Source organism: Branchiostoma floridae, chromosome 5 (assembly GCF_000003815.2).
Source record: "Branchiostoma floridae strain S238N-H82 chromosome 5, Bfl_VNyyK, whole genome shotgun sequence".
NCBI classification, from domain to species: Eukaryota; Metazoa; Chordata; class Leptocardii; order Amphioxiformes; family Branchiostomatidae; genus Branchiostoma; species Branchiostoma floridae.
Window position 1 is genome coordinate 21,072,536 of NC_049983.1, and position 22,853 is coordinate 21,095,388.

The 22,853-nt window shown below is 43.6% G+C and overlaps 3 protein-coding genes across 3 annotated transcripts; 2 read left to right on the plus strand and 1 right to left on the minus strand.

Moving 5' to 3' along the window:
* Positions 1-694: 694 nt before the first annotated feature.
* On the plus strand, positions 695-3,982 carry LOC118415716 (cubilin-like). The gene is made up of 8 exons (XM_035820468.1): positions 695-917; positions 1,667-1,909; positions 2,071-2,213; positions 2,408-2,621; positions 2,869-3,005; positions 3,344-3,518; positions 3,665-3,699; positions 3,841-3,982. The coding sequence occupies exons 1-8, from the start codon at positions 896-898 to the stop codon at positions 3,859-3,861; spliced, it is 990 nt and encodes a 329-aa protein (XP_035676361.1). The 5' UTR covers positions 695-895; the 3' UTR covers positions 3,862-3,982.
* LOC118415717 lies at positions 3,847-7,997 on the plus strand. Its single transcript, XM_035820469.1, has 5 exons — positions 3,847-4,017; positions 4,197-4,385; positions 4,917-5,024; positions 5,262-5,430; positions 7,306-7,997. Exons 1-5 carry the CDS (start codon positions 3,975-3,977, stop codon positions 7,676-7,678), a joined length of 882 nt encoding a protein of 293 aa, XP_035676362.1. The 5' UTR covers positions 3,847-3,974; the 3' UTR covers positions 7,679-7,997.
* On the minus strand, positions 7,960-22,499 carry LOC118415715. Its single transcript, XM_035820467.1, has 24 exons — positions 22,290-22,499; positions 21,462-21,804; positions 19,681-19,918; positions 19,289-19,424; positions 18,694-18,832; positions 18,151-18,373; positions 17,802-18,019; positions 17,467-17,652; positions 17,146-17,335; positions 16,774-16,886; positions 16,357-16,518; positions 15,876-16,085; positions 15,561-15,754; positions 15,275-15,444; positions 14,826-14,968; positions 14,244-14,434; positions 13,990-14,107; positions 13,552-13,721; positions 13,173-13,325; positions 12,705-12,920; positions 12,263-12,419; positions 11,761-11,973; positions 11,111-11,348; positions 7,960-8,992 (listed from the first exon to the last, which is right to left on the minus strand). Exons 2-24 carry the CDS (start codon positions 21,790-21,792, stop codon positions 8,764-8,766), a joined length of 4,338 nt encoding a protein of 1,445 aa, XP_035676360.1. The 5' UTR covers positions 21,793-21,804; positions 22,290-22,499; the 3' UTR covers positions 7,960-8,763.
* Positions 22,500-22,853: the final 354 nt, after the last annotated feature.

Genomic DNA, 22,853 nt, shown 5'->3' on the forward strand with positions numbered 1-22,853 from the left:
TACGTTCCATTTTCCGTGTCGTGGGGGTCAGGCGAGTTCAAGCCTAATGTTGCAGCGTTTGGAAAAGTTGATAAAACTTACGGCTCAGGATTTGCCGTCGCAAATAGACTTCTTAAAACCCACCGAAATGAAACTGACATTAACCAGAAGCCAGAATAAGTGGGATTCATGTGCAAGCATACTGATATCAATACTTCATGTCTGAGATTTGTAAGGATAGTGAAAGATCAGTGTGTGCGGTTTCACGTTCGAAAAAAGATGCCGGGAAATTCGACATGTTGTCACATAATTTCGGGGCAAACCCGTTGCTCTTCAAATTTCCCCGGGAACTTAGGTATCAATGAAAAGGTGAGGAATTGGACTTTCGCGCTGTGGATTTATCTCGAGGGATGAAGTTGAAATGTAAAAAAGACCAGCAAACATAATCTTACCAAAAATTGCTTATGTTTCAAAGCCAACAGCGTTCGCTGCCGTTGGGCAATGCACGAAATATCTACATGGTTGTACTGGGCAAAACCTGTAGATATGCAAAAGTATAAACATCATGTAGGTCTGAGGTCTTTTTGCTGTACAACAGGCAGTTATAAACACCCATGCAGCTGGGTCAAATCGGGTCGCGTCAAAAGCCGTATCTTAGAGAATAACGCGTTCTAGGGTGACCTGCGGTTCGACTGAGTATTCCAAGCGATTTTCGGCTCGTTATTGTTCGGAAATAGGCTCTTTCGCTTTCGGTCCGGTGTTCTATAGAACGCCATTCTTGTTGTTCTAACAACATGCCGCAGAGGCACAGTTGCCCTTGTAACTAACTATGCAGTCAACAATTTAGCCTTCAAATGATGACTTCTGACAACAACTGCTGGTACACCAGTGAAGATGTAGACCGCTGTCCTGAGAAATGGAAAAAGCCTGTATCTTAGGTAATGTTGATGAGTAATAGGGACAGTGCAATTTAGTTCCTGAATGGTTCCTTGGCGTCAGGTCGTCAAATGTACTTTTCCCCGGACTCTCAACCGGATCTGTGTGTCAAGGTTATTTGTAGTTATTGATCACAATATTATAGCCTGAGATCACAATTTGTGGCACCTCAAACTTATGTATGATTACAGTGTAGTGTTCATGTCTCTACTGTACTGTTGGTGTGTTGGGTAACCTGCAGGAGTGCTGCTAGTGCTGTCCTGGTACCAGTGTGTCCCCGTGATCGGTCAGACCTGTGGGCAAACCAGCTTCTCCTCAGGCCAGGGGACAGTCACTTCTCCCAACTACCCCAGCAACTATCCCAACAATTTTCTCTGTAACTATGACTTCACGGCGTCTGGTGGTGAGTGCGATGTTCCTTACCACTCGTATGTACACCCTCGTAAAGACGACGTTTTCTCTATTAACGTTATATCAATACAACGTTATCAATGAACGCCACGACCAGTACAATCACAATCACCGTCCTAAGGTGGCCCAGAAAGACATATATTTGCTTTCGCCTCGCTCTTTTTCTGGAAAAATTGAACACAGAAAAAAATCATAATGCTGAACACTTCCTTGTCCTTGGTGCTGATTTGCCTTCACATCCACACAACACATTCTTACTGCTTCAGGGTGCTTAATACTCATTGAAATGATTCCGTCACTGTACAGAACTTTGATTCTTAAGTTGTATTGTCCACCACAGATGACCGTGTATGGATCAGATTCACGGACTTCCACCTGGAAGACGCCCCGTCGTGTGTGTGGGACGACGTTCAAATCTTCGACACCTCGGTCACTCCTCGCGCGCGAATTGGAGAGAAGTACTGCGGCACGGACACACCTCCGTATGTAGTGTCTCCCGGACAGACTCTGCGCGTCAGCTTCCATACTGACTACAGTGTAACAGCCAAGGGGTTCTCTTTCGACTACTCGTTTGAAAGCATAGGTAGGTGAAATATATCCCTTTTGTCTAATCAGGGATCAACGATAGAGTCGAGAGGGAGCGCTCTTTTATCAGGATGTCTTTAAAAAGATTTGTTCATGCGTTTCGTTATCTCTTACTACACTGAAATTGTGATGAAAACTATGCCTATGTTATTTTCCCAGCCGGCCTGGGAGACTGTGGGATGACTGCTACCATAAGTAGCGGTTCTGGTGCCATTACCTCCCCCAGCTACCCGAGTGCGTATTCCGACAATGAGAACTGTGTGTATGAACTAACAGCCGCCAATGCGAACGATGTCATACAGGTCAGTTCTGTCATACACGTTGTGATACGAGGTCGTATTTCCTATCAAGAAACCAGAAGTCCTGCTAGCTTGCTTACAATCGTGGCCAATGACAATAAGGTTAAAAGGGATGAGGTAACACTATCCCTCTTTGTTAGTCATACTTTACTTTTACAACTTACTAGTAAACAACATCCCTCTGCTTCTGGTCCTAGCTCTTCTTCGTGCAGTTCTCTCTGGACTCGGCAGGAGGAGACTCCCTGAGGATCGTCACCACAGGAGCCCACCACGCCGGGGATACCGTGCACACACGGGACGATGCAAACTTCCTCCATGTGGCGGGCACCAGTCTGACCTTGACCTTCACCTCCTCATCTGGATCCCCCAATGGAGATGGGTTCCTGGCCACTTATTCGGTCCTCACAGACGGTCAGTCAGGCAAATGATTCAGCGATTTTTACTGCATTGAAGTTAGTCGTGTTTTCTTCACTCAATTACATTGAATGCTGGTTTAAAGCGTAAACACATTCTACAAGACGGACTCTGTCATGCTACAGTTGAAGTGAAGTTAGCCCTTCATCATTTTTGTCAATATGTAACCTATGGTAGCATACGTAATAAACAGGGTCTTCACTGTGTGTAGATTATCTTCTCTGATACAATTCCGTTTCCGTAGGTGCTATTCTGGGTATGTGTGGAGGGACATACACGTCAGACACCGGCACGATCACCTCCCCAGGGTACCCTGGGAACTATGACAACAGTGCCGACTGCGACTACTCCATCACAGTCAGCGCCGGGAACGTTGTTCAGGTAGGTCCCAGGGCCTCCCTGAAAAGCAGTGCTTGTCACTGATGGGAGCTTACCCTGGTAAAACAATACGGAAATAAATGAATAGGTTAGCCTAATGCGTCATTCTGCTGCTTTGCAGCTCCAGGATTATGATGATCATAGTACGGGCTGGAAAGTAATCTTTGCCACTTTGTTTAGTCTGGAGTCCAGCTTTGTATGCTTTCGTCCGCTCCCGATGGTCGCTACCCTGCCAACAAGGAGCGAACCAAAGCGAACAAGGATGGACTCCAGGCTAGGTTGTGTTTGCAGTTTTTCTTTGTCATAATTAAGACGCGATTTGACACTTCTGTCTTTTCCAGCTTGAGTTCAGCACGTTTCACGTCGCAGGCTACTGTAACGGGGACTCCCTCTCCATCTATAACGGGGACAGCGCGTCTGCACCGATGATAGCGCACTACTGCGCGGAGGGATTCCGGGCTGACTACACCGCTATATCCAGCGGTGCGGTCCAGCCAACAACTGTGTCGCCAGCGGGTAGGTGTTTCAAGATCTGACCAATGCCACTCAAAGGTCCGTTGTCTGAGTTGTTATGTTTCCTCTTGCTTCCCCCTTTTCCTCTCAACAAATCCCAAAAGGCCTTCGAAGGAAAAATTAGGGTCCATTTTTCGTCCCCCCAATAGGTCCACGGAGGAGACCCCTTCAGACGGTATACCCAGTAAGTATGGCGCCTTCTTCTTACAATTTACACATGGGCTGATTTACAGCAGAGTTAATCATATTGGGAATCACGTATTTGAACAAACTTGTAAAAATGTTACCAGCATTTCCAAATTTGATAGTACCACATGATTTTCAGTCTGTGACACCCGCTTCCTGAGTGACCCCACCGTTCCTGTAGTATCACACAGCGGCTACTCCTCCGGCACCAGCTACAGCGCCGATACCTCCTGTACGGTCGTCCTGACCACCGACCACGATCTCAGGATCGACATGTGGATATTAAACATGAACATACAGGAATGTGAAGGGCAATGTAGGTTCCTTTAGTTTCTTTGTGTCATAAAAACTGCTGCAGAACGTTTTATGCCATCGTAACCTGGAAGCCAACTACCGCATTCATGGGATTGTAACCGTTAAGACTTTTTGCAAAAATGATTGAACACCTGTCTCGGCTCTCTTTATTTTTTTAACTGCATTTACATTTTCCCACAGCATGCACTTGCGACTACTTGGAATTTCAAGGTGTTGAAGGGGACGACTCTCTTCGCTTCTGTGGAGACTTGGACCATCCTAGCTTTCTGTCCTCGTCCGGACACATGCTGGTAGTGACCTTCCACACGGACAGCAGTGTCCAGAACTCCGGCTTCAAGATAGCTTGGAACACTTATGATCCTGGATCAGGTGAAGACTGGCCAATTTTCTACCCAAGAGAGCAGATTTTTTTTCAAAAGATCCTACATTATCTCCACACAGTTACCACTGGATCGTAACGATGTACCAAGTGGGGTGTATATACGGTAATTACTGAGACGACCAATGTTGAACCAATGGTACTTGGAGAGTTACCATTGGAACATATTATGTACTAAGTATGGTCTATATAAGGTAAAAACTGAGACAAGCGAGGTCGACCATACACATTGTATTGATGGTAAACACGACCGATAACCCTAGTGTAAGGAACGACGCGCAGCCCATTGTTGACCAACGTTCCGTCTCTTGTCTTGTTATAACAGCAAAGGCGGCGTCACAACAGTAAGCAACGACAAGGTAAATACAGAATAACACACACACACACACACACACACACACACACACACACACACACACACACACACACACACACACACACACCATTAGGCAAATCCAAATGTAATAGCAATGACTATTTCTACTTTTCTCTACCCTGTTCTCTACTGGTTTCTCCGTCAGACGAGGGCGGCTGCACAGGGTTCTGGTGTTCTGCAGACTCCATGTGTATTCCCCACAACTGGGTGTGCGACGGTGTGGTCCACTGTTCGGACATGGCAGACGAATTCTGTAAGCAGACTAACCGCATCTAGTGATATGTTTTCCAGTTCAAAAACTTTTCCCCTTAGAATGATTGCAATATCATCAAACCCTACGTCTTTGTTTTCCACTATTAACTTGAGTATTTCGTATCACCAGGATTTACCACGAAATGTTTTACGGACAATTTTATTCCTAAAAGATACATGCAAGTTTAACTTCCATTTTGACTTTTGAACTTTTAATGAAACCGTATTAACGTTTCAGGTGACGGGGATGATCTACTGACCACTGACCAGATCATGATGATCGTCTTCGTGTCAGCTGGAGCCATTGTTGTGATCGCTGTTCTTGTGCCCATCATGCGCTACTGCTGCCGCCATCCTCAGCAGGTTCACGTCATTGTGCCACAAGGAGTGGACCCCGCCTACTACAGGTCAGTGATAGGCCGGATACAAGGTTAGAAATAAGGGTAAGAGGAAAAGAGTATCGGTGGTGTTCAAGCGCCACCAACTGACCAGCCTAACTGGTCCGGACTAGGGCTGGGTACCGGTGTGACAGAGATCTCGCCCCCCCGTGATCTCGCCCCCCCGGGGGCGAAATCACTAGCGATCTCGCCCCCCCGGGGCGAAATCACTAGCGATCTCGCCCTCCCCGGCTAGTGATCTCGCCCCCCTACCTCGCCCCCCTTTAGCGATTTCGCCCCCCCCCCCCATAAAAAACGGGTTTACATGACATTTTAGAAGTTGATTGGTATAAATCACAAAATGTAGTTTCAGAATGATATAAGTACACGAGTTTGATACATAACTCCATTCATAGTATCAATATTAACGTAATTACATGGTAATAAGATAGTTGAACTTGTTTCAGACAAGGAGGGTTTGGTCCCTTGTATTCCCATTATTGCATATACCTGAGTCTTGACATAAGATGTATTTCATTGTATTTACCTGTCCTCAAGCAACCTACATATCTCCAATAAGAAGTCTCTACCATGAAGTGACCACAAAAGAACTATATAATGTCTTTATTAATTATGCAAATATTAGGTATTAATTAGAATAGCGCACATTTTGGCATATGCACCTGGCCAAGGGATATCTTCACCTCCAACAGGACTGTTTTTTCTAGTATTTAGGAACTGATGCATTTACCCGTGTTTCTTAAGACTGGTACTTTACCAGTGTTTGTATAGCATTTAGCAACAGCTAGATCAACTTGCGCGTAGATAGTGTTTATAATGAGAAACTATTATTCACGTGTGTTTTTGTTAGCGCTTTGGAAATGTTTCCAGCACAAGAAATAAAACAATGTAACAAATTGAAAACATATAGCTGACGTATTCCGTACCATAGACGGTGTTGATTTATACGTTCGCAGTAGCACTGTTTTTATGCCACCTCAGCTGCAAAAATTGTCTTTTTCATTTCAATGTCATGTTTGCACCGAACAATATAGTATCGACTTTCGAGGTATTACATCTTACGGTACGGTAATAAGGTGCCATATAGGTACCAGGTAACACACCATATACGTTACTCCCCAGGTGCAGTATAGTACCAGGTAGCGCACCTGTAATATGTAGTAGCCAGATGCTCTGGGGGGGGGGGGGCGAAAGCGCTAAAGGGGGGCGAAAACGCTAGTGATCTCGCCCCCCGGGGGGGCGAGATCGCCGGGGGGGCGAGATCGCTGTCACACCGGTACAGAAAATTCAGGTCCAGGTCCGGTTCAGGTCCAAAGGATCAGGTCCAGGTCCGGACCTGAACCTGGACCTGATTCAGTATGACTCATACCAATTGTCCATTTCACTACAAAGAAATCTGTTTGGCGGAGTATTAGACTTACACTGACGTTTTAAAATCCTACAACGCTAACTGCACCTGTACGATTGACTGTAAACCTTGGTAGAAATTACTATAAACTCTACTCTACTTCACTCTTGTCATTTTCTTCCAACTGCAAGCGCCAAAACGTGTGAATGCCTGATAAAATAATATGTTAATTTTCTAATCGGTCCAACATCCGGTCCACCTAATTTTTTCAGGTCCGGTTTTTCTGGACCGGTCCAATAAGAAAAACCGGTTTTGTACCGGTACGCTGTACCGATACCCAGCCCTAGTCCGGACCTTTTCAATGGCCTAGAGGTTAAAGCGTTGGGTTCGTGAGTCTGGAAGACAGACAACTTAAAAGTAAAACAAAACACACAAACAAAACCCACTGTAGGTTAAACTTTGTTTTCATTCCAATCCATGGAGCAAGGCATCAGATAGATAGATAGACTAATGATATCTTGTCTGTATCTCTCCAGCCATGGCCCTCATGGTGTACCTTCTCAACATGGACCACTATCTCCTCAACATGGACCACCTCCTCAACATGGACCATACCCCACAGGGACTGGACAAATGGCAGGTCCAATGGGAGGGGTCCCTCCCCACTATGGACCACCTCTATCACACCCTCCAAATGCTGGGCAAATGTTAGATCCCAGTGGTCAGATCTCAGCCTACCAGAGACCCCCCTCCCCATACCCTCAAGATGTCATGGCTGCGGACATGTATACCAGACCTGAGGAGCTACCTCCGCTCAATGTCGCTACAGCTGAGGATGTGGCCACGAGGAACCAACATGGGCCTGGTATCCCACCTCCAGCTATTTACATTCCTCCAACACTCCGCTGACATGGCTCTATACCCAGCCAATAGTGTTGCCAGAGAACTTCTATATGTACCTGTACTAGCAACTACACTCGAAGGCACCATTTGTGCAACAGATGATTAATGAAGAATAAGATTTCAGCCAGTATGATCTATGTATTTTTTAAAGAATTGATGGATTTTGTTGCTTGCAACATTTTCATGATATCAAATTCATTTTACTTTAGACTTCAAATGGTCATACTATTTTATTGATAAATCTATCTAACATTAAAAAGGAGTCACAAAATACATGTAAAGGATTGTAGAAAATAAATGCAATAAACATTTATTCAGCAACTCACTGCACAGAATATCATACACATCTTTTATGTACAGATATACATAGTTTGGGATGATTATACTTTCTTTCCTTTCTTACATATGTTACTATTAATATCTGATATGTATATGTACAATGTTCTTTCATATACTTTGCTATTTTGACATAAGCCTGATCTGATAAGAAAGGCCAAATACAATTTTGTTGGCCACAATTTTCTTTGACTTGATCTGATATGTTAGTAAGTTAGGACGGATTATCTGAAACAATACAGCTTGTTACATTGATATCTATGTATTCATAAAGCAGCAATCTGCAAAATACACTTCACAACCTGTCTCCAGATTACGACAGACATCATTTTCTGAGACAAGAGCTTTCTTCTCTCTGTACTGAAAACTTTGATGTGCCATACTTCTTCACACGCCACGTGTGGGCCATGTGACTTAAACTGTGATATCACTAGCAATAAAGAATACATACAGAGATTAACACCCACAGTATAGCATTCAAGAGAACAGTCAATAGGGTTTTAAACCAAGCTCAAATTAACATCATTTTCATAATGGAAAATTGTCCTGATTGATACTGTTGTACAGAATCATTCCTATGACAGAGGAGGAGAAATCTCCGCTTTGAAAAAAGTCTCCACCTCCTTTCATGAAAGCACCAATTTCCACCAAAACTTCATCCAGAATAAAAAATTTTCAAACTTCTTAATTGTATTATTAACAAGTAGGTATTGTCCCTCTGTCTAACTGAAAATGATAGGTTACCATGGTAACCTTTACTCCATGACCATCTCACTCCTCAGGTTCTTCAGGGCAGCAGGACCAGGGAAGATCTTGTAGAAGTTCCTCCCCGTCTTGTCATCAGGCGTGAAGTGTCGGTCCTTGGTGGGTGGGGAGGGCACCCTAGCCTTGGGAGGTGTCTTGAACAGGTTGTTGTCTCTCTCTACAGGGTGGAGGGGAGGGATGGAGCGGCTGTGCAGGACACTTCTGTCCTTGTGGTACACACTGGGGGAGAAGAAGAAATAGTCATGTGGCGAATATGATATGATGTATGATAGCTTTATTATTGTCATGGACAACAGCAACCAACAAGAGTCAGTCACCTTTATTACCTTAATCATGACCTCATTTTCTTGAATGCCATTTGTTTTTGTCAGCCGATCCACCAACCTCTACTCCTCAGTTGTCATGTGACCCAACAGCAACGTTGGTGGGGTTGGCTGACAGAAACAAATGGCTTATAAGAAAAGGGTCACAAGCTTTCCCATAAACACCTGCTTGCAGAGTAGAAATCATTACAGTCATGATACAGTATGTTAGAAAACTTGGACAATATGAATGACTTTCACAGACACCTGTTGATCTCAGTAATTGGAATTTACTGAGACTTCAAGGTTGAGGTTGACTTGACAAAAAATATTATAAGGACCCTAGGGACATCCCATATCATGAAAAGTTTACTGATAGTGTGGTAGGTAGAGAAAGTATCCAGATCCCAAACAGCGACAATCACCAGAGGGACACATTTTGAATTTACTTACAGTGATCCTCCACCTTGTGTGAGCAGCAGCAGAAAGACATGCATATGGTGCATCAATAGTGTTTCAAACAGTAACTTTTGACCAAGCAGCTATATGCATGTTAGGTGGCCACAGAGGCATTAAAAGCTCTTGCTTATTATTAACACTGGTCAGGAATGATGTTACATGTCACCACTTTGTCAATGGATGAGGGCCCCCAAGGGGGGGTACCGACAACGCTCTACGCTAAATTCGGGAGGGCCGGCTACGTAATACGCTAAATTATGGACACTTTATTACGCTCTACGCTAAATTACGAAATTTCATAATGCATTCTGGAAATATTTATTGTCTTTTGGCTGAACTCCGCCGACGGCAGAACATGTGAAGATGAGGTCTAAACAAAACTGATAATTCCATCAATAAGATTAAAACTTAACTTCTAAAGACGTCTTGCTGGCCAAAGGCGGCGACAGCAAATTTCTCATGTGACGTAATTTTCAGCACTTGTAGCACCGAAAGCGGAGGCGCGACAATCCTAGGGCGTCCGGGGGCATGCTCCCCCGAGAATATTGTGAAATCTTGACCCTCTGAAACGCCATTTTATGCATTTTGAAGGGCAAATTTTGCTCACAGACTAAGCTAAGTTAAATAGCATCCAATTAGAAATTCCCATTGTTTTAGCTTTAAGCTGGGCAACGCCCCCAAACATCATTTTCAGATTTCGAGTGCCGAAAGCACGAACAGTCGAACTGTCGCAAGGTAGGTACGGGAAAATGTGGAAATTTTTACCCTCTGAAACACCATTTCCTGCATTTTGAGGGACAGATTTTGCTGGCAGACCATATGCTCAATGTAATGACATTTCTGTCAGAGAAACGTCTTTGAGGGCGACGAGCGCCGGAGAGTCGTGAGCGCCGGAGGCCCAAGCCGTCGCAAGCCTTAGCAAGGGCCGCCCGGCGCCCGGAGAAAAATTGAAATCTCGACCCTCTGAAATGCCATTTCCTGCATTTAAGGGGCACATCTTGCTTGTTAATTAAGCTAAGGTCGGTAAAAAGATTTCTACTAGTTGGGGGACGACGCTCCCGCAACATATTTTCACCATGTCCAGTGCCGAAGTGTTGAGCCATAGCAAGGAATGTCCGGCGAAATTTTGAAATCTGGACCCTTTGAAACGCAATTTCCAGCATTTTTGCGGGTAAAATTTGCCCGTAGACTAGTTAAGTTTTATGAAACTTTGATTACGCTTGACGAAAAATTAATATGAATTACATTTTACGGTAAAATCCGGTTAGCTTCTACGTAATACGTTAAATTAAAGGGGCCAATATCGCTCGACGCAAAATGCACCGATTACGCTCTACGTTGAATTCGAGCGGTCCCGCTACGGAGTACGTAGAATTAAAACCGCCGATTACGCTCTACGGAAAAGGGCTTTGGGGCCCCCATGGAGAAATCTTATTGTATGTTGCTCTAGCAACCTTGATGCAGAGTGATGCAGTGACCACTACACATCTAGATATATCATTGTCTTGTACACAGGAGTGACTATCTTGAAGTTCTTGTCTTTGTCTATATATGCGCATATAAGGACCCTACTTACTTGAAGTCACCCCCTCTAGTTGAGATGAAGCGATCATGCTCCATGTCCCGTACTGGGATCTTGTTCTTCTCCAGGAGCCAGCTGTGCTCGGTGTGCGGTCCCGGCGTGAAGCCCGGCCCCCGCTCCTCTCCCTCGTTCTCCACGGCGGGGAGGAGAGTCTTACCGGCTTCCCTACTGTCCCTGTCCACGCTGGGGTAGTTCACCACGGACAGAGGGGGGATCTCCTTCAGAGAGAATCCTGGAATAGCAAAGTACAAAAAAATCACCACAGATCTTCTCAGCACAGGAAGAAGACCAAAATATGTGCAGAATGTCAAATGCTGTCAAGGACTAACCACAGTTAATCCAACCGTAATGCTCTGATATGTGCAAAGATAAGGGTTTCACTGTTGGCCAAAGAAACCCATGAACAAGGCCAATGCCCCTAACTTCTGGATTTTGCGTGCAATAGGTGTGAAATGCTGTTACTTTGGGGATTACCCTATCCCAGATATATCCAGGCATAGCACATAGGGCATATATCTGCATGCTTGATATATCTGGGCTTGGCAATCTGATAAAAGTAAGACAATTACCATTTCATCTGTATGCAAGACCGACAATGTGCCATAGTTCAATCAGTACCACTGATTATTCATTCTGATGCCTACCTGACTTGGATAAGGCCAGTTTCCTGGGGTCGTCCTTCAGCAGTCCCCGCAGCCTGTCCAGCTGGTTGCCTGACCGCTTGCCTCTCTGCTTCAGCTCTGTTTGTTTGTTGATGCGGTGGAAGTGCATCTGTGTGTCGTTTGGAACGATCTTGGACCGCCAGTCTTCGTAGTCTTTCATGGCAGCCTCCATAATCTCCTCCTCACGAAGTTTCCCTAAGGTTATACAATGTATAACAGACCACTTAAACATCTTAACTCACGTAAGTAAGTGAAGCTTTTCAATGGCTAAGAAGTAAAGATGTGCAATGACTTGCTTTCTGTTACTGTAAAAGTGAGAGGTTAATTGACTTTATATCTCCTAATATATAGTCTGTGAATTAGATATAGACAAAACGCTACTGTATGGAATTTAAAATGTCTTTTTTATGTCCGAAAAGGTGTGGGTAAATGATAAAATTCTCATCCATAAAGTTCACAAGGAAGTGTAAGTTGGAGTATTTACCAGGCAAGTGGATGGTGATGGGTGCAGAAGAACCAAAGTGTAGAGGCGGTCTCTTCCAGAGGTCCACGTCACTGTTCCGCTCATCCCAGCTGTACCGCTCCCGGCGGGGGAGAGTAGGCTTCAGCTGAGCAGCATGCAACAGGCCTTCCCTCCATGGCTGTGGGGAAGACATTTTGAATGCAAATTCCTTTCTATTGTTGTCAAACAGAGCTTATAAGGAAGGAAGGCAATGAGGAAGGCAAGTATCATCGTAGCATAAAAAAATAGTTATTTGGAAATTATCACACAATGCAAGATTAGTGCCAATGGCCATTAACTCTCTCTCTCTGTCTTCTCTTTCTCCCTCTCTCTCTCTATCCGATTTAGCTTCCGTTGTTCCCCGTCTTGCGAGGCTTAGACGTTGCGGGATATATCAATATATAAATATGTTCTAAGTATGTACCTTTCTAAGGTCGTCGACCCTGGCCTCCCCAGGCTTGTGGGGATGGACATTACACTCCAGTGTTGTCTTCATCCCAGGGTAGATGAAGCCCTCCTTAGTCCTCCACTGGTCCCGAGACTCTACTGCCTGCTGCTTCTTCACAGCCTCCAGGTCTACTGGGTCTACTGTCATGGAGTGGTGGTAGTCCTGGCACAGGGTGAACCTGGCATCAGGCTCCTGAGGAGGGGAAGACGATCATCACAAAGTTAAAGCTCTGCATTTAGGTATGAGAATCAATCTTAAGCTGTCAAACACAACTTTCAAAGTGTATCTTTGAAACATTGAAGCACTCATAAGACTTCCAACAGTTAAAATGTCTTGTCTGGTCTTGTTCTTCATGATTACGATGCCTAACATTTCTTTTCACCAACACAACTTCTAAGGCACTGAAAAAGCAACAGCTACAAAATACAAGCAGACAGTACACACCTTGGCAAGCTCCTGCCGTAACAGTTCCTTGGCGAGTTCTGTGGAGTTGAGAGCCTGTGTGCTGTAGTTGTGCACCCTTCCATGTACAGGCATGGCAGCAATGGTTTTTCCCTTCTTGTGCTTTGGTATTCTTGCCAATTGGTCCACCAAATCCTGCAAAAAAATGGCATGTTAAAGTTGAAGAACAATTGATATTACATGAATTGTCTTTTATGAAACTTCTGATGGTTGACAATGATAAAAATATTAATTGGTATTACTGCTTTGGGAGTGCAAAAGAAATATAGCCTAAAGATGATATCCAAAAAGTATTATGCATAGCTTTAAAAAGAAAAGTATCTGCCACAGTAATATAGAAATTTGCTAGGCTGTAACTCACAATGTTTTCCCTGACATAGTCCCGTAGTGGCCCCAGCATTTCTCTCTGCTTGACGAACTCCTCATACTCATAGTTGTACATGTCCAGTGGGGTCCACGGGCGGCGCATGTCCATGGGAGAGGAAGTGAAGTCATCTGATGTCTGCACCTCACTGTCTGGTTTCTTCAAGTCTGGAGTAAAATTTCACTTTGTCAATGCAAGATATCAAGGTATACCATGTACTTGCAATTGTTACATGATTACACTTTTAATCTATAATTATATTTTCTGTTTTAACATCTGAGTGAGTGGGCCTATCCCCTCTTAAATCCCTTTATCTTACAAAAGACCCTTGGATATGTACTATACAATTCTTCAACACTTACTACCATCCATTGATACTGTTACATGATCGTCATTATCAGGTACAAGTAAAGTCTTCAATAAGTCTATAGGCACCTTCAAAGTCCTCCATAGTGAGTGGGATTCCAAATTCCTTGCTCATGGACACAACCATCTCTGCCGTGGGGAAGAGGTCATTGCGGGTCACATCCCTTAGCTTGGTGGAGTGCAGCATCTGCGTAATGGTAGGGTGGATAGACATTACAAGATGAGAAGTAGAATTAAGGAAAGACCAAAATACAGATTTTTGACAGATACGTTACAACAACGCTTGTACTGAGACAACTGAGTAGTGGTAGTGTATTTGGTACCTTGTCTACCCTCGCCAGTGAGTCGAAGCAGGGCTTGGGGACCATGTCCCTGACGTAGAGGAGTGGCTGCTGCACGATGACTGAGATTGGCTCGTGGAGACGCACACGGCACAGGTCAACATCCAGCTCCGCATACAGCCGACGGCGGAAAGTCATCTCCGAGTTATACAAGACTTTGAAGAAGACATCACCTGTAGGGTAAAAAAAGCACAAAAGTCAAGCTGGAGGAAAGATTGATCGAAGTGAGATACGAAGTTAATACATTCAAGTAGATGATATTACACCTTACATTCTTTTGAATACGAAATGTGAATATCTTCCCATACTTCTTTGCCTTGAATTTTACTGCTTTAATACAGACTCATTAGTCCCTTTTAGACAGCTTCATGGCTTAAATTCAGTGCACAAATACGTTTTACAGTTTACAGAAAGACCCACACACTATACAATACACCAATGCTATAATTCTTGCACAAGTCAGAGTTTATACTGTTGAATCTATCGATACTTAGCTCCCTGATTGCTACACCAGTACAGTGGTGACTCCAAAATCTGCAGATACACAGTGCAGGCAGTCCTTACCTGTGACCTCAGGCCTAGGTAGTGCAGTCCAGATCCTGTGGATAGCCTTGTCCCTCAGCCCCTCCAACACAAACACATGCACCTCTCCATCCAGTACCTGGAAACCTGTCACGATGTCCAGCGACTTACTCTTCTGTTGTTCACTGTGGGAGGACAAGACTCACATATCAGGATGAGGTATCAATAACTGCTTCAACAATACATACTAAACAAACCTTCCAAGCTGATGTCATCTAGAGACTATTCTACAGACTTGAAGAAAGATGGTGATGCCTTTTGAAAGCTTGTCACAACAGCTTTATTCATTTATGCACAACAACCAAGGACCAATGAAGTGACAACCAGGTGAATCAAATGGAAATAATGGGGGACAGCATTTATTGTACCCAGTCAGATTGTTTTGTAAGGCCTCTAGAAACTACCATCAGTTTGTGTATCATTGCACTTACACTGATAGCTTGTAGGTTGACAGTGCTGCCTCGATGACATGCTGTGGCATCTGGTCCAGCTGCAGGGCAGCAGCGTTGATGGCCGTGACTTCTGCCTGCAGACGGTGCAGGAACTCCTTGTCGTGGTATGGGAACATGAAGATGATACGCGCAAACGGGCACTGAGGAGGCTGGAACAAAAATGGGACCGTCACAAGATTGAAATTGGCAAATATTCCATGATGATACAATGCAGATGAAGTGATGACACCAGAGACAATTACAGAAATATGAGATGATCCAATACCTTGACATCAACAGGCTCCTCAGGCTTCCCCCCATCACTGGCCGTGTCTGCAGAGTCCACCTTCTCTGGTGGTGTCTGGACCTTGTGCTTGAGCCTGGCTGCTGCAAGGTGCCGGAGCGGGTAGGCTACCTCCAGTCTAATCTTCAGCTGGGCATTGGTCTCCAGGTAGTGGCCTGTAGGCAATGGTGCAGCCTCTGTGGTGGAGGAATGACAGTCAAAATTACATGCAATACACTTAAACTATGCACCTGTCAGTCAAATGTTGTGATAATGGTTTTGAAGCTACAGTAAGTCTGTAGAAAAAGCAGCACCCACCTGGTCCATCCACTGCACCGATGATGCCCACCAGTTTCCCGTTCTCTGTCCTGATGCCGGCCATGTCTGGTAGGGAGCAACAGTGGATGGGTGCCGTCAAGTTCATGGACTTCTGACCTAGCAGCAGGTCGGACATGTCAAACTTGGCCACGCCGTAAGGATCCCACACCTTTTCACGTTCCTTCAGGGGGTTGTGGGTCGTTCTTCTTGCTGGAAGACAGGATTTGGAGTTGGTTAGGTGATGTTGCAAAATGTCTTAAGAACATGTGAATTTAGATGCTTTTGCTGGTAACCAATTGCATTTATGATTTAACAAAACTTTCCTGTCATCTCTTAGGAACATTCCAATGTAAATGCTTCTGCTGAACTGGTAACCCAGTGCATTGCCCTTATGTAATTGTTAACTAATGGTCACAGCTTGTTCATTATGTTATATATATCATGAAGGTCAGTCATACTAAAGAGGATATCAAAGCCTCACCTGTGATCATCCCCACATTGTGGATCTTGTCATCCTCCATATCATCCCCAAATATGGTCGGAGGCTTCTTCAATGTGGAATCCAGCCGGTCTCGGTCGTGAACTTCAACTTCAAGGGGTGGACCAATTAGAAACTCACGTAGCTCTCCTGGGTCAAGGGTTCCTTTAAGAGACAATAAGGCAAATATAGACTATATTTTAGGATGCAGATGATTTACAAACATCATTACAATATTGGCATTTGTGCTTTAGATGTCTTAATCTGATCCATATTGAGATGTTGCCAATGTACATAATAAGCACTGTTGCATCCAGTATACAGAAACTTGTCATAACCTTGCCACAATTAAATCAGACATTAAGATTGTGTGTTGTTCCTCATAGTCATGTCATCTACAAGTTAATCAAGTATTCTAACCTGTCAGAATGACGTTGAGATCATCCCAGTAGACATTACTGTCCTGTTCCCTGCCAATACTTCTGTGCACGTCCTGGTCCAGGAACTTGTAACAGATGTAGGTTGGTTCACATCTAGAAGTATATATATATAAAGATACCACTGATGAATGTTTCAAATATACCTTCATTTTTAATTGTTCGTTACTATGTTTCTGAGTAGGATGAGATAACACTTATAATGGTAGATGATACATTTATGCTGTTAGATTTCAGTTAGAAAGGAAACCTAATAAAAACATTTGACATCACACTTTTGCTGAATAATTCCAATGATTTTCTTCTTCTTTTGATTATCTTACAAATTGCTGAGACAACTAGATGTGGAACTTACTTGTCTTTGAGCAGCTGGTAGTTGAGGGGAGTGGCAGGCATGTTGGAGGCATGGGCCACCTTGATGATGAGAGGGTTCAGCTCCTGCAGGTGTTTCTCTGACATCAGGGCACCATCCAGCGCCACAGACACGTAAACATCCTGTATGAATGGGCTAGGCTTGTCCAGCCGATTGGTTATGGACTGCTTTCCTGGAGAACACAGCAAGATTATGGACTGCTGTTACCTTTACAGTATTATGAAGGACTAACACAAGGAGCTCCGATCTACGCAAACAAAGTCCACAGGGTTTTGCCAATGTATGATATTACTATATTTTTACCTGCAAACAATATCTTCATTGACAGTGGGATGACAGCAGCTCCAAACTTCTTTATGTTTTCCATCGCAGCTGCTGCAGAAGAGTCCTTTTTTCTTTTCTTCTTGCCTCCCTCTTCTTCTGTTGGCAGCGGGTGTCGCAACTTTCCAAACTCGCTAAGCTGACGGGACGGCTCTCTAGTGCTTGTTGCTAAGGTGATAGATAAAGAAGATCAATGATTACAAAAGACAATCATTTGTTTCACAAGTTGTGTCACAGTGCAAATTACAATTCCCTGATCTATTAAAGACCCAGCAATTTTCTGATTTCTAAAGAATTTCTTTAGCAACTCTACCAACCTGCAACAGGGCTTGGGCCTCCTTTCTTGATTTCCTTCTCCATCCTCTGGTTGGATCTGTGATCTCCCCCATGATCAGCAATCTCCTGCTCCGACACACGCCGTGCCATGGGGACATGGTAGGAGGAAGGTGAGGCTTCCTTGCTGCCTTTCTTGCCCCTGCTTTCCACTTCCCCAGTTGGGGACACACCAGCCAGTTGGCTGAGTCTGTCATATGTTCTGGCAGACATAGAAAAACAGCATTGAGGTTTAGAATATTAAAGGCGACACTAGCAATGCTTCCAGAGGACAAATAAGAAGGAATAGTCACTATGTTCCATCTAAGGCTTAGACAAGAGACTGGAGCTCACCTGATTCCTTCTTGTGATGCTCCCTCTTCCTCAATAGGAGATGGAGGACCCTTCCCCTGGGGGCTAGAGGCCTTCCCTCTGGGGCTGGGGGATTTCCCCTGGGCTGGGGACAGGGCCTGGGGTTCCTTGGATGGGCTTTTGCCCTTTTCTGGAGAGGCCTCATCTGGGACTTGTTTGTCTGGAGACTTCTGTTGTCCTGACTTCCCTGATTGACCTGCCTCTCCTGGAATGAAAACATAAATTTAGTAACTTTAACTCTATTGGAGACAACTTATACAGTTACCAGTAGTATATGTTTTGAAAAAAGTAGTTTTTAGAGTCAAGTAGTCATATTAGCTAAGCATGAAAGCTCATCTATATTGCCCAGCAATTATAATTCATTACTGGAGTCACATGTCCCTAATGTAACTTACTCAGAGTAATCACCACACCTGAAGAATATTTGAGGTAAGCAATTTGCTTGTGTTGAAACTTCATTCAGTAGTCATGCTAATATTCCCTAAAAGGTCTACATTTGAGTTTCAGACTGAACACACAACTTACCCTGGTTCCTACTGTACTGGTCCCTCTGCTTGCTGACCTCTGACCTGATGCCCTGCCGTGTTTTCAGCGGCTGCATGTCCATGAAGCTTTGCGACTGTTTCAGCACCAAGGACTTCACCCCTGCCAGCTCATCACCTCCCTGCAGAATACATGACATTGCATTTCTTTGAATGAGGCAAGTAAAGCTAGTCATGCACTTCAATTTCTTAAAATTACACAACACACTGATACCCATAGTCACGACACTGTAAATGCATTCAGGTTTGCAGTGATTTGATTTAATGGTAAGAAATGTTTGCAGTGGTTTTACAGTCATACACTGTACAGTGATAGGAAAACCAGTGGTTTGGCATTTGCATTGAGGTGGTCACTGAGAAAATAGCACTCATAAAACAACAAGTAAAATTTTAAAGATTACAGTAGATTGTCATTTGCTTCTGCTACTTCATCATGCCTGACAAAAGATTCCTGTGCCTTTATATCACCATCAAGGGATGAGTTACAATTGGCAGCAATTACTAGTACTATCAATATATAGATCAAATTCCTTAATGAATCTTTGTACCAACTTGTTTGTATTTGTATGCCTGCTTACCCCTGGTAGCCTGAAGGCCTTTGGTCGGTCAAACCTGGCCCTTGGTGACACCTTGTCCTTGCTGTCCCATATCCTCAGCTTTAGCTCATGTCTATACAACTTCAGCAATGTCTCTTTGGTAACTATGATCTTGTGGCTGCAACACACACAAAAATATTACATAAAAAATTCTGTAGCCAACAATAAAATCTCACGGTAATGGTTGGTTTAGGCGATAAAATATTACTCATTAATAATGAGATTGTAAAAGTTTGTTTTTCAATTAATTAAGGTCTGATGCATCATATGTCATGATGTGGCAAGTAAATGAAATTGAGCCACAAAACAATGCACAGGTAGACGAATCTCAGGTGCGTCCAAGGTCAACAGATGAACAGGTGGAAATGTCTCACTTGTGAGTCCAGGCTACCCAGGTGAGCTCCCCCTCCATCCAGGTCTTCACCACCTTGGAGTCGTGTTCTGTGTAGATCTTGGCGGCCATTCCGAAGGTCACCAGGTCGACCTTCTGAGGCTCGGGGTCATCGGGGAGGAGATAATACTCCAGATGGAAGTAGTACTGGGCCTTGGGAGCCTCCAGGAGACGCTTCTTCTTCTGTAGCATTTCCTCTAACGTGGGGCCTTCATCTTCAACTGCAATAGTGGTTCAAAGGTGTCATTTTAACATTATATAAGACATAGCAACACACTGCTCTAGGTCGACTGCTATGTGCATTGTGATTCTATATTGCTTAAGGTGCTTTACACCACTAATGTCTTCATGTTATGTGTCATGTTGTCAAAACTAACCCCCAAAAATGGCATGACATTTTTGACAAGCTTGTATTGACTTCATACAAATACAGATACAGAAATGCCTGTAAACAAAAAAACATATACAAACACACATGGATCGAAAAAAGGGAAGACACCACCTTGAATGACAATTGTGCACCAGTGCGAGACATCTTTTAACAAGTGGTTCTAGACTTTATACCTCTCAACGTTAACCTTGAGCGTGTGCCCAACCTGCTACCAGCGCGTGACATGCGTCGTGACATGTAGGACACGTTTGAGGCACGTGATAGGCGTGACATGCGCGAGCGGTTGGTTGTGCGTGATGCGTTTTCCCATACTATGCCAGCATGTAATGTAGAGTGGTTACACATATCATTAGCAATGTCAAAGAACAAAACCATTCTGACCACTTCAATAATCAGTTCATCAATCAATCACATATCATAATTACGGCATCATAAGTCATAAAACCATGAAAATGTTTGACATGTCAGTTAAAAAAATGGTAATTCAATGTATCCCTTGACTGAACTTATTTCAGACTACTACTTTTACCAATGTGAACTCCGAATACCAGTGCAAAAGTCAGGATTTGATTTAAATCCGTCCAGAGCTTACAACATTGATAGCAGTATAATGACATTACATGTAGGTCGATAAACTTAATTTCTGTGGATCATCTCCCCCATTGTGATAAATAATTCAGCACAATAACCGCCTGAACAAATAGCCGCCCACCGCTACAATACTCCCACAATAGGACAGCCCCCGGTGAGAATACCTCCTGGCAGAGATATGTTATGGGCTGGTGCGTCCATTGTAACAATGACCTTTGCTGTGAATGGTACAATCCTGACTGAGAACAAGGCTCTCTGGGGGAGCCACTGATAGAAAGGGGGCCTGACTCAAAACATATTGCTGTAATTGTTCCCTGAATACAAGCCCTGTAATTAGGCATCTTAAGTGAAAAAGGCTACATCCTATGTAATCTTAAAAACTGTTTAAGTGTTTGATGTTTTCAAAAAATTCATTATGTCTTTTTTCAAGATGACAAAGCTTCATGTTACATGTATTATTCATGATTTCACATGTTGTCATGACTCTGTATTTCATGTTTTCACATTGTGTAATATCCCATCATTGCCAAGTGTAAATCCTGAATGGATAAACGGAATTTATGTCAGAAAAGTTCTAAAAATTGCACTCGTTCTTTGATTTTTTTTACATGAGCATCCACATAAATGTTTCTTTAGGATCTTACATCTTTACCTAGCCACAGGTGACTGTTGAATTGTAGAGGATTAGTTGTATGAGCTCTACAATACAACAGTTGCCGTGCCTAATCTTTATCCACTGAATCTGTGCTACATGGTGAAAATTCTGAGCAAAGAAAACGTACCTGTTGGGATCGCCATGGCAATTGTAATCGTCATAGTAACTTTGTGAGACTCCTCTCCAGCCTCCTTTGTCCCATCATCCCCTTCTCCGGCAGTTTCTGACTCTCCTGGTCCTTTTTCTGTACCATTCTCGTCTTGTTTCTCTTTGTCCTGTTCTGTTGCATTGTCTGCTTTGGTTACATTTTCACCATTGTCTGAATCTGCTTTTTCCACAGAAAGGGTTGTTTCTGCTGTTGCTGAGAGCACCTCTGCCTCCTCAGGAACTCCTTGGCTTGTGTCGTCTGACACTGGCTCTATAATCGTCGGGATCTCAGCTGGCTGCTCATCTGCCATTTTGATCCCTGCCTGGAACAGAGATATGATGACATGTCATGTATTTTATCAATATGCAATGTTTTTGATTAAGTTGTTCAACTTCACATAATGAAATATAACGTTAACGTCAACGTTACATGCGCGATGAAAGGTCCAAATAACAATATCTCAAAATGGACACCAAGATATTCAACGTAAGGTTTAAGTGTATGTCAGGTGGGCTCGTTATTGCTATATTTATCAATATTGATCAGTAACAGTTTACATATCATTCTGGAGCTGTAGATTAGGTGAATCCTGGTCGATATGAAACTCATTGAATACTTTTTTCAACTTTTTACTTCTTAGCTAACGTACTCCGCCCCTCCCCATCCCGACACTAAAATCTTATATCTTAACGAATGATGGATCACAAATCTTACTATATGTACGGCACTCGTTAAAGTAAATCTGCGGGTCACTGCACAACGAAACGTTCAGAAATCGGCACAAGTTATCAAAGATTTAGGACGTACCTATCGAATCTCTGCAGGAGTTATTGCACCGAGGACTTCTAGTTCTATGTTTCCATCATTGACTGTATCCGGGAAGACCGCACTACACCCCACACGAAAAGGCATTCCCCAGGGTATCTCCGCCGTCAGAAAAGTAGTACGTCAGATTTCGTCGCTACCCCTAAACTATGTGAACAATGCAGACAGAATCTGACACTGTAACTGTTTCTATATTAGTTATACATCCGTTATTAGTAGACATTGTCTGTTTCACGAATGGATGTTTGAGGATAACCGACGCGGATGAATAGTATTTTGTGGTTGCTTAGTGAAGCGGTCCTCGTTGCTACAACACATCCGCCATATTTGTTTACATTGTAACAAAATCACGTGGGTGGCTCTGTCTACCACCGGTCTGCCTGGCTACCGGCTACTCGTGTCCGCCGCTTGAAATTCCATTCGCCAGAAACTATATATAGTATTATGTGAATACTAGACAATTGGGCAGAAGTTTTTTCACGCGGCTGCAATAAATTTTTCGGGTATTTTTTTAACACTTTTCAAGAGATTTCCGAGGGTGTAAAT

Bases quoted from the DNA above. Each gene is read 5' to 3' on its own strand.
- LOC118415716 (XM_035820468.1), top strand. From the start codon at position 896: ATGGAAAAAGCCTGTATCTTAG. The intron at 918-1,666 runs GTAATGTTGATG...TGTCCACCACAG, and splicing joins GGAAAAAGCCTGTATCTTAG to ATGACCGTGTATGGATCAGA. The intron at 2,622-2,868 runs GTCAGTCAGGCA...CCGTTTCCGTAG, and splicing joins TTATTCGGTCCTCACAGACG to GTGCTATTCTGGGTATGTGT.
- LOC118415717 (XM_035820469.1), top strand. From the start codon at position 3,975: ATGTGGATATTAAACATGAACATACAGGAATGTGAAGGGCAAT. The intron at 4,018-4,196 runs GTAGGTTCCTTT...ATTTTCCCACAG, and splicing joins ACAGGAATGTGAAGGGCAAT to CATGCACTTGCGACTACTTG. The intron at 5,025-5,261 runs GTAAGCAGACTA...TTAACGTTTCAG, and splicing joins GGACATGGCAGACGAATTCT to GTGACGGGGATGATCTACTG.
- LOC118415715 (XM_035820467.1), bottom strand. From the start codon at position 21,792: ATGGCAGATGAGCAGCCAGCTGAGATCCCGACGATTATAGAGCCAGTG. The intron at 18,833-19,288 runs GTAAGCAGGCAT...TGTATTCTGCAG, and splicing joins AGGCCTTCAGGCTACCAGGG to GGAGGTGATGAGCTGGCAGG. The intron at 15,755-15,875 runs GTGGGTGCTGCT...CCTCCACCACAG, and splicing joins CGGTGCAGTGGATGGACCAG to AGGCTGCACCATTGCCTACA.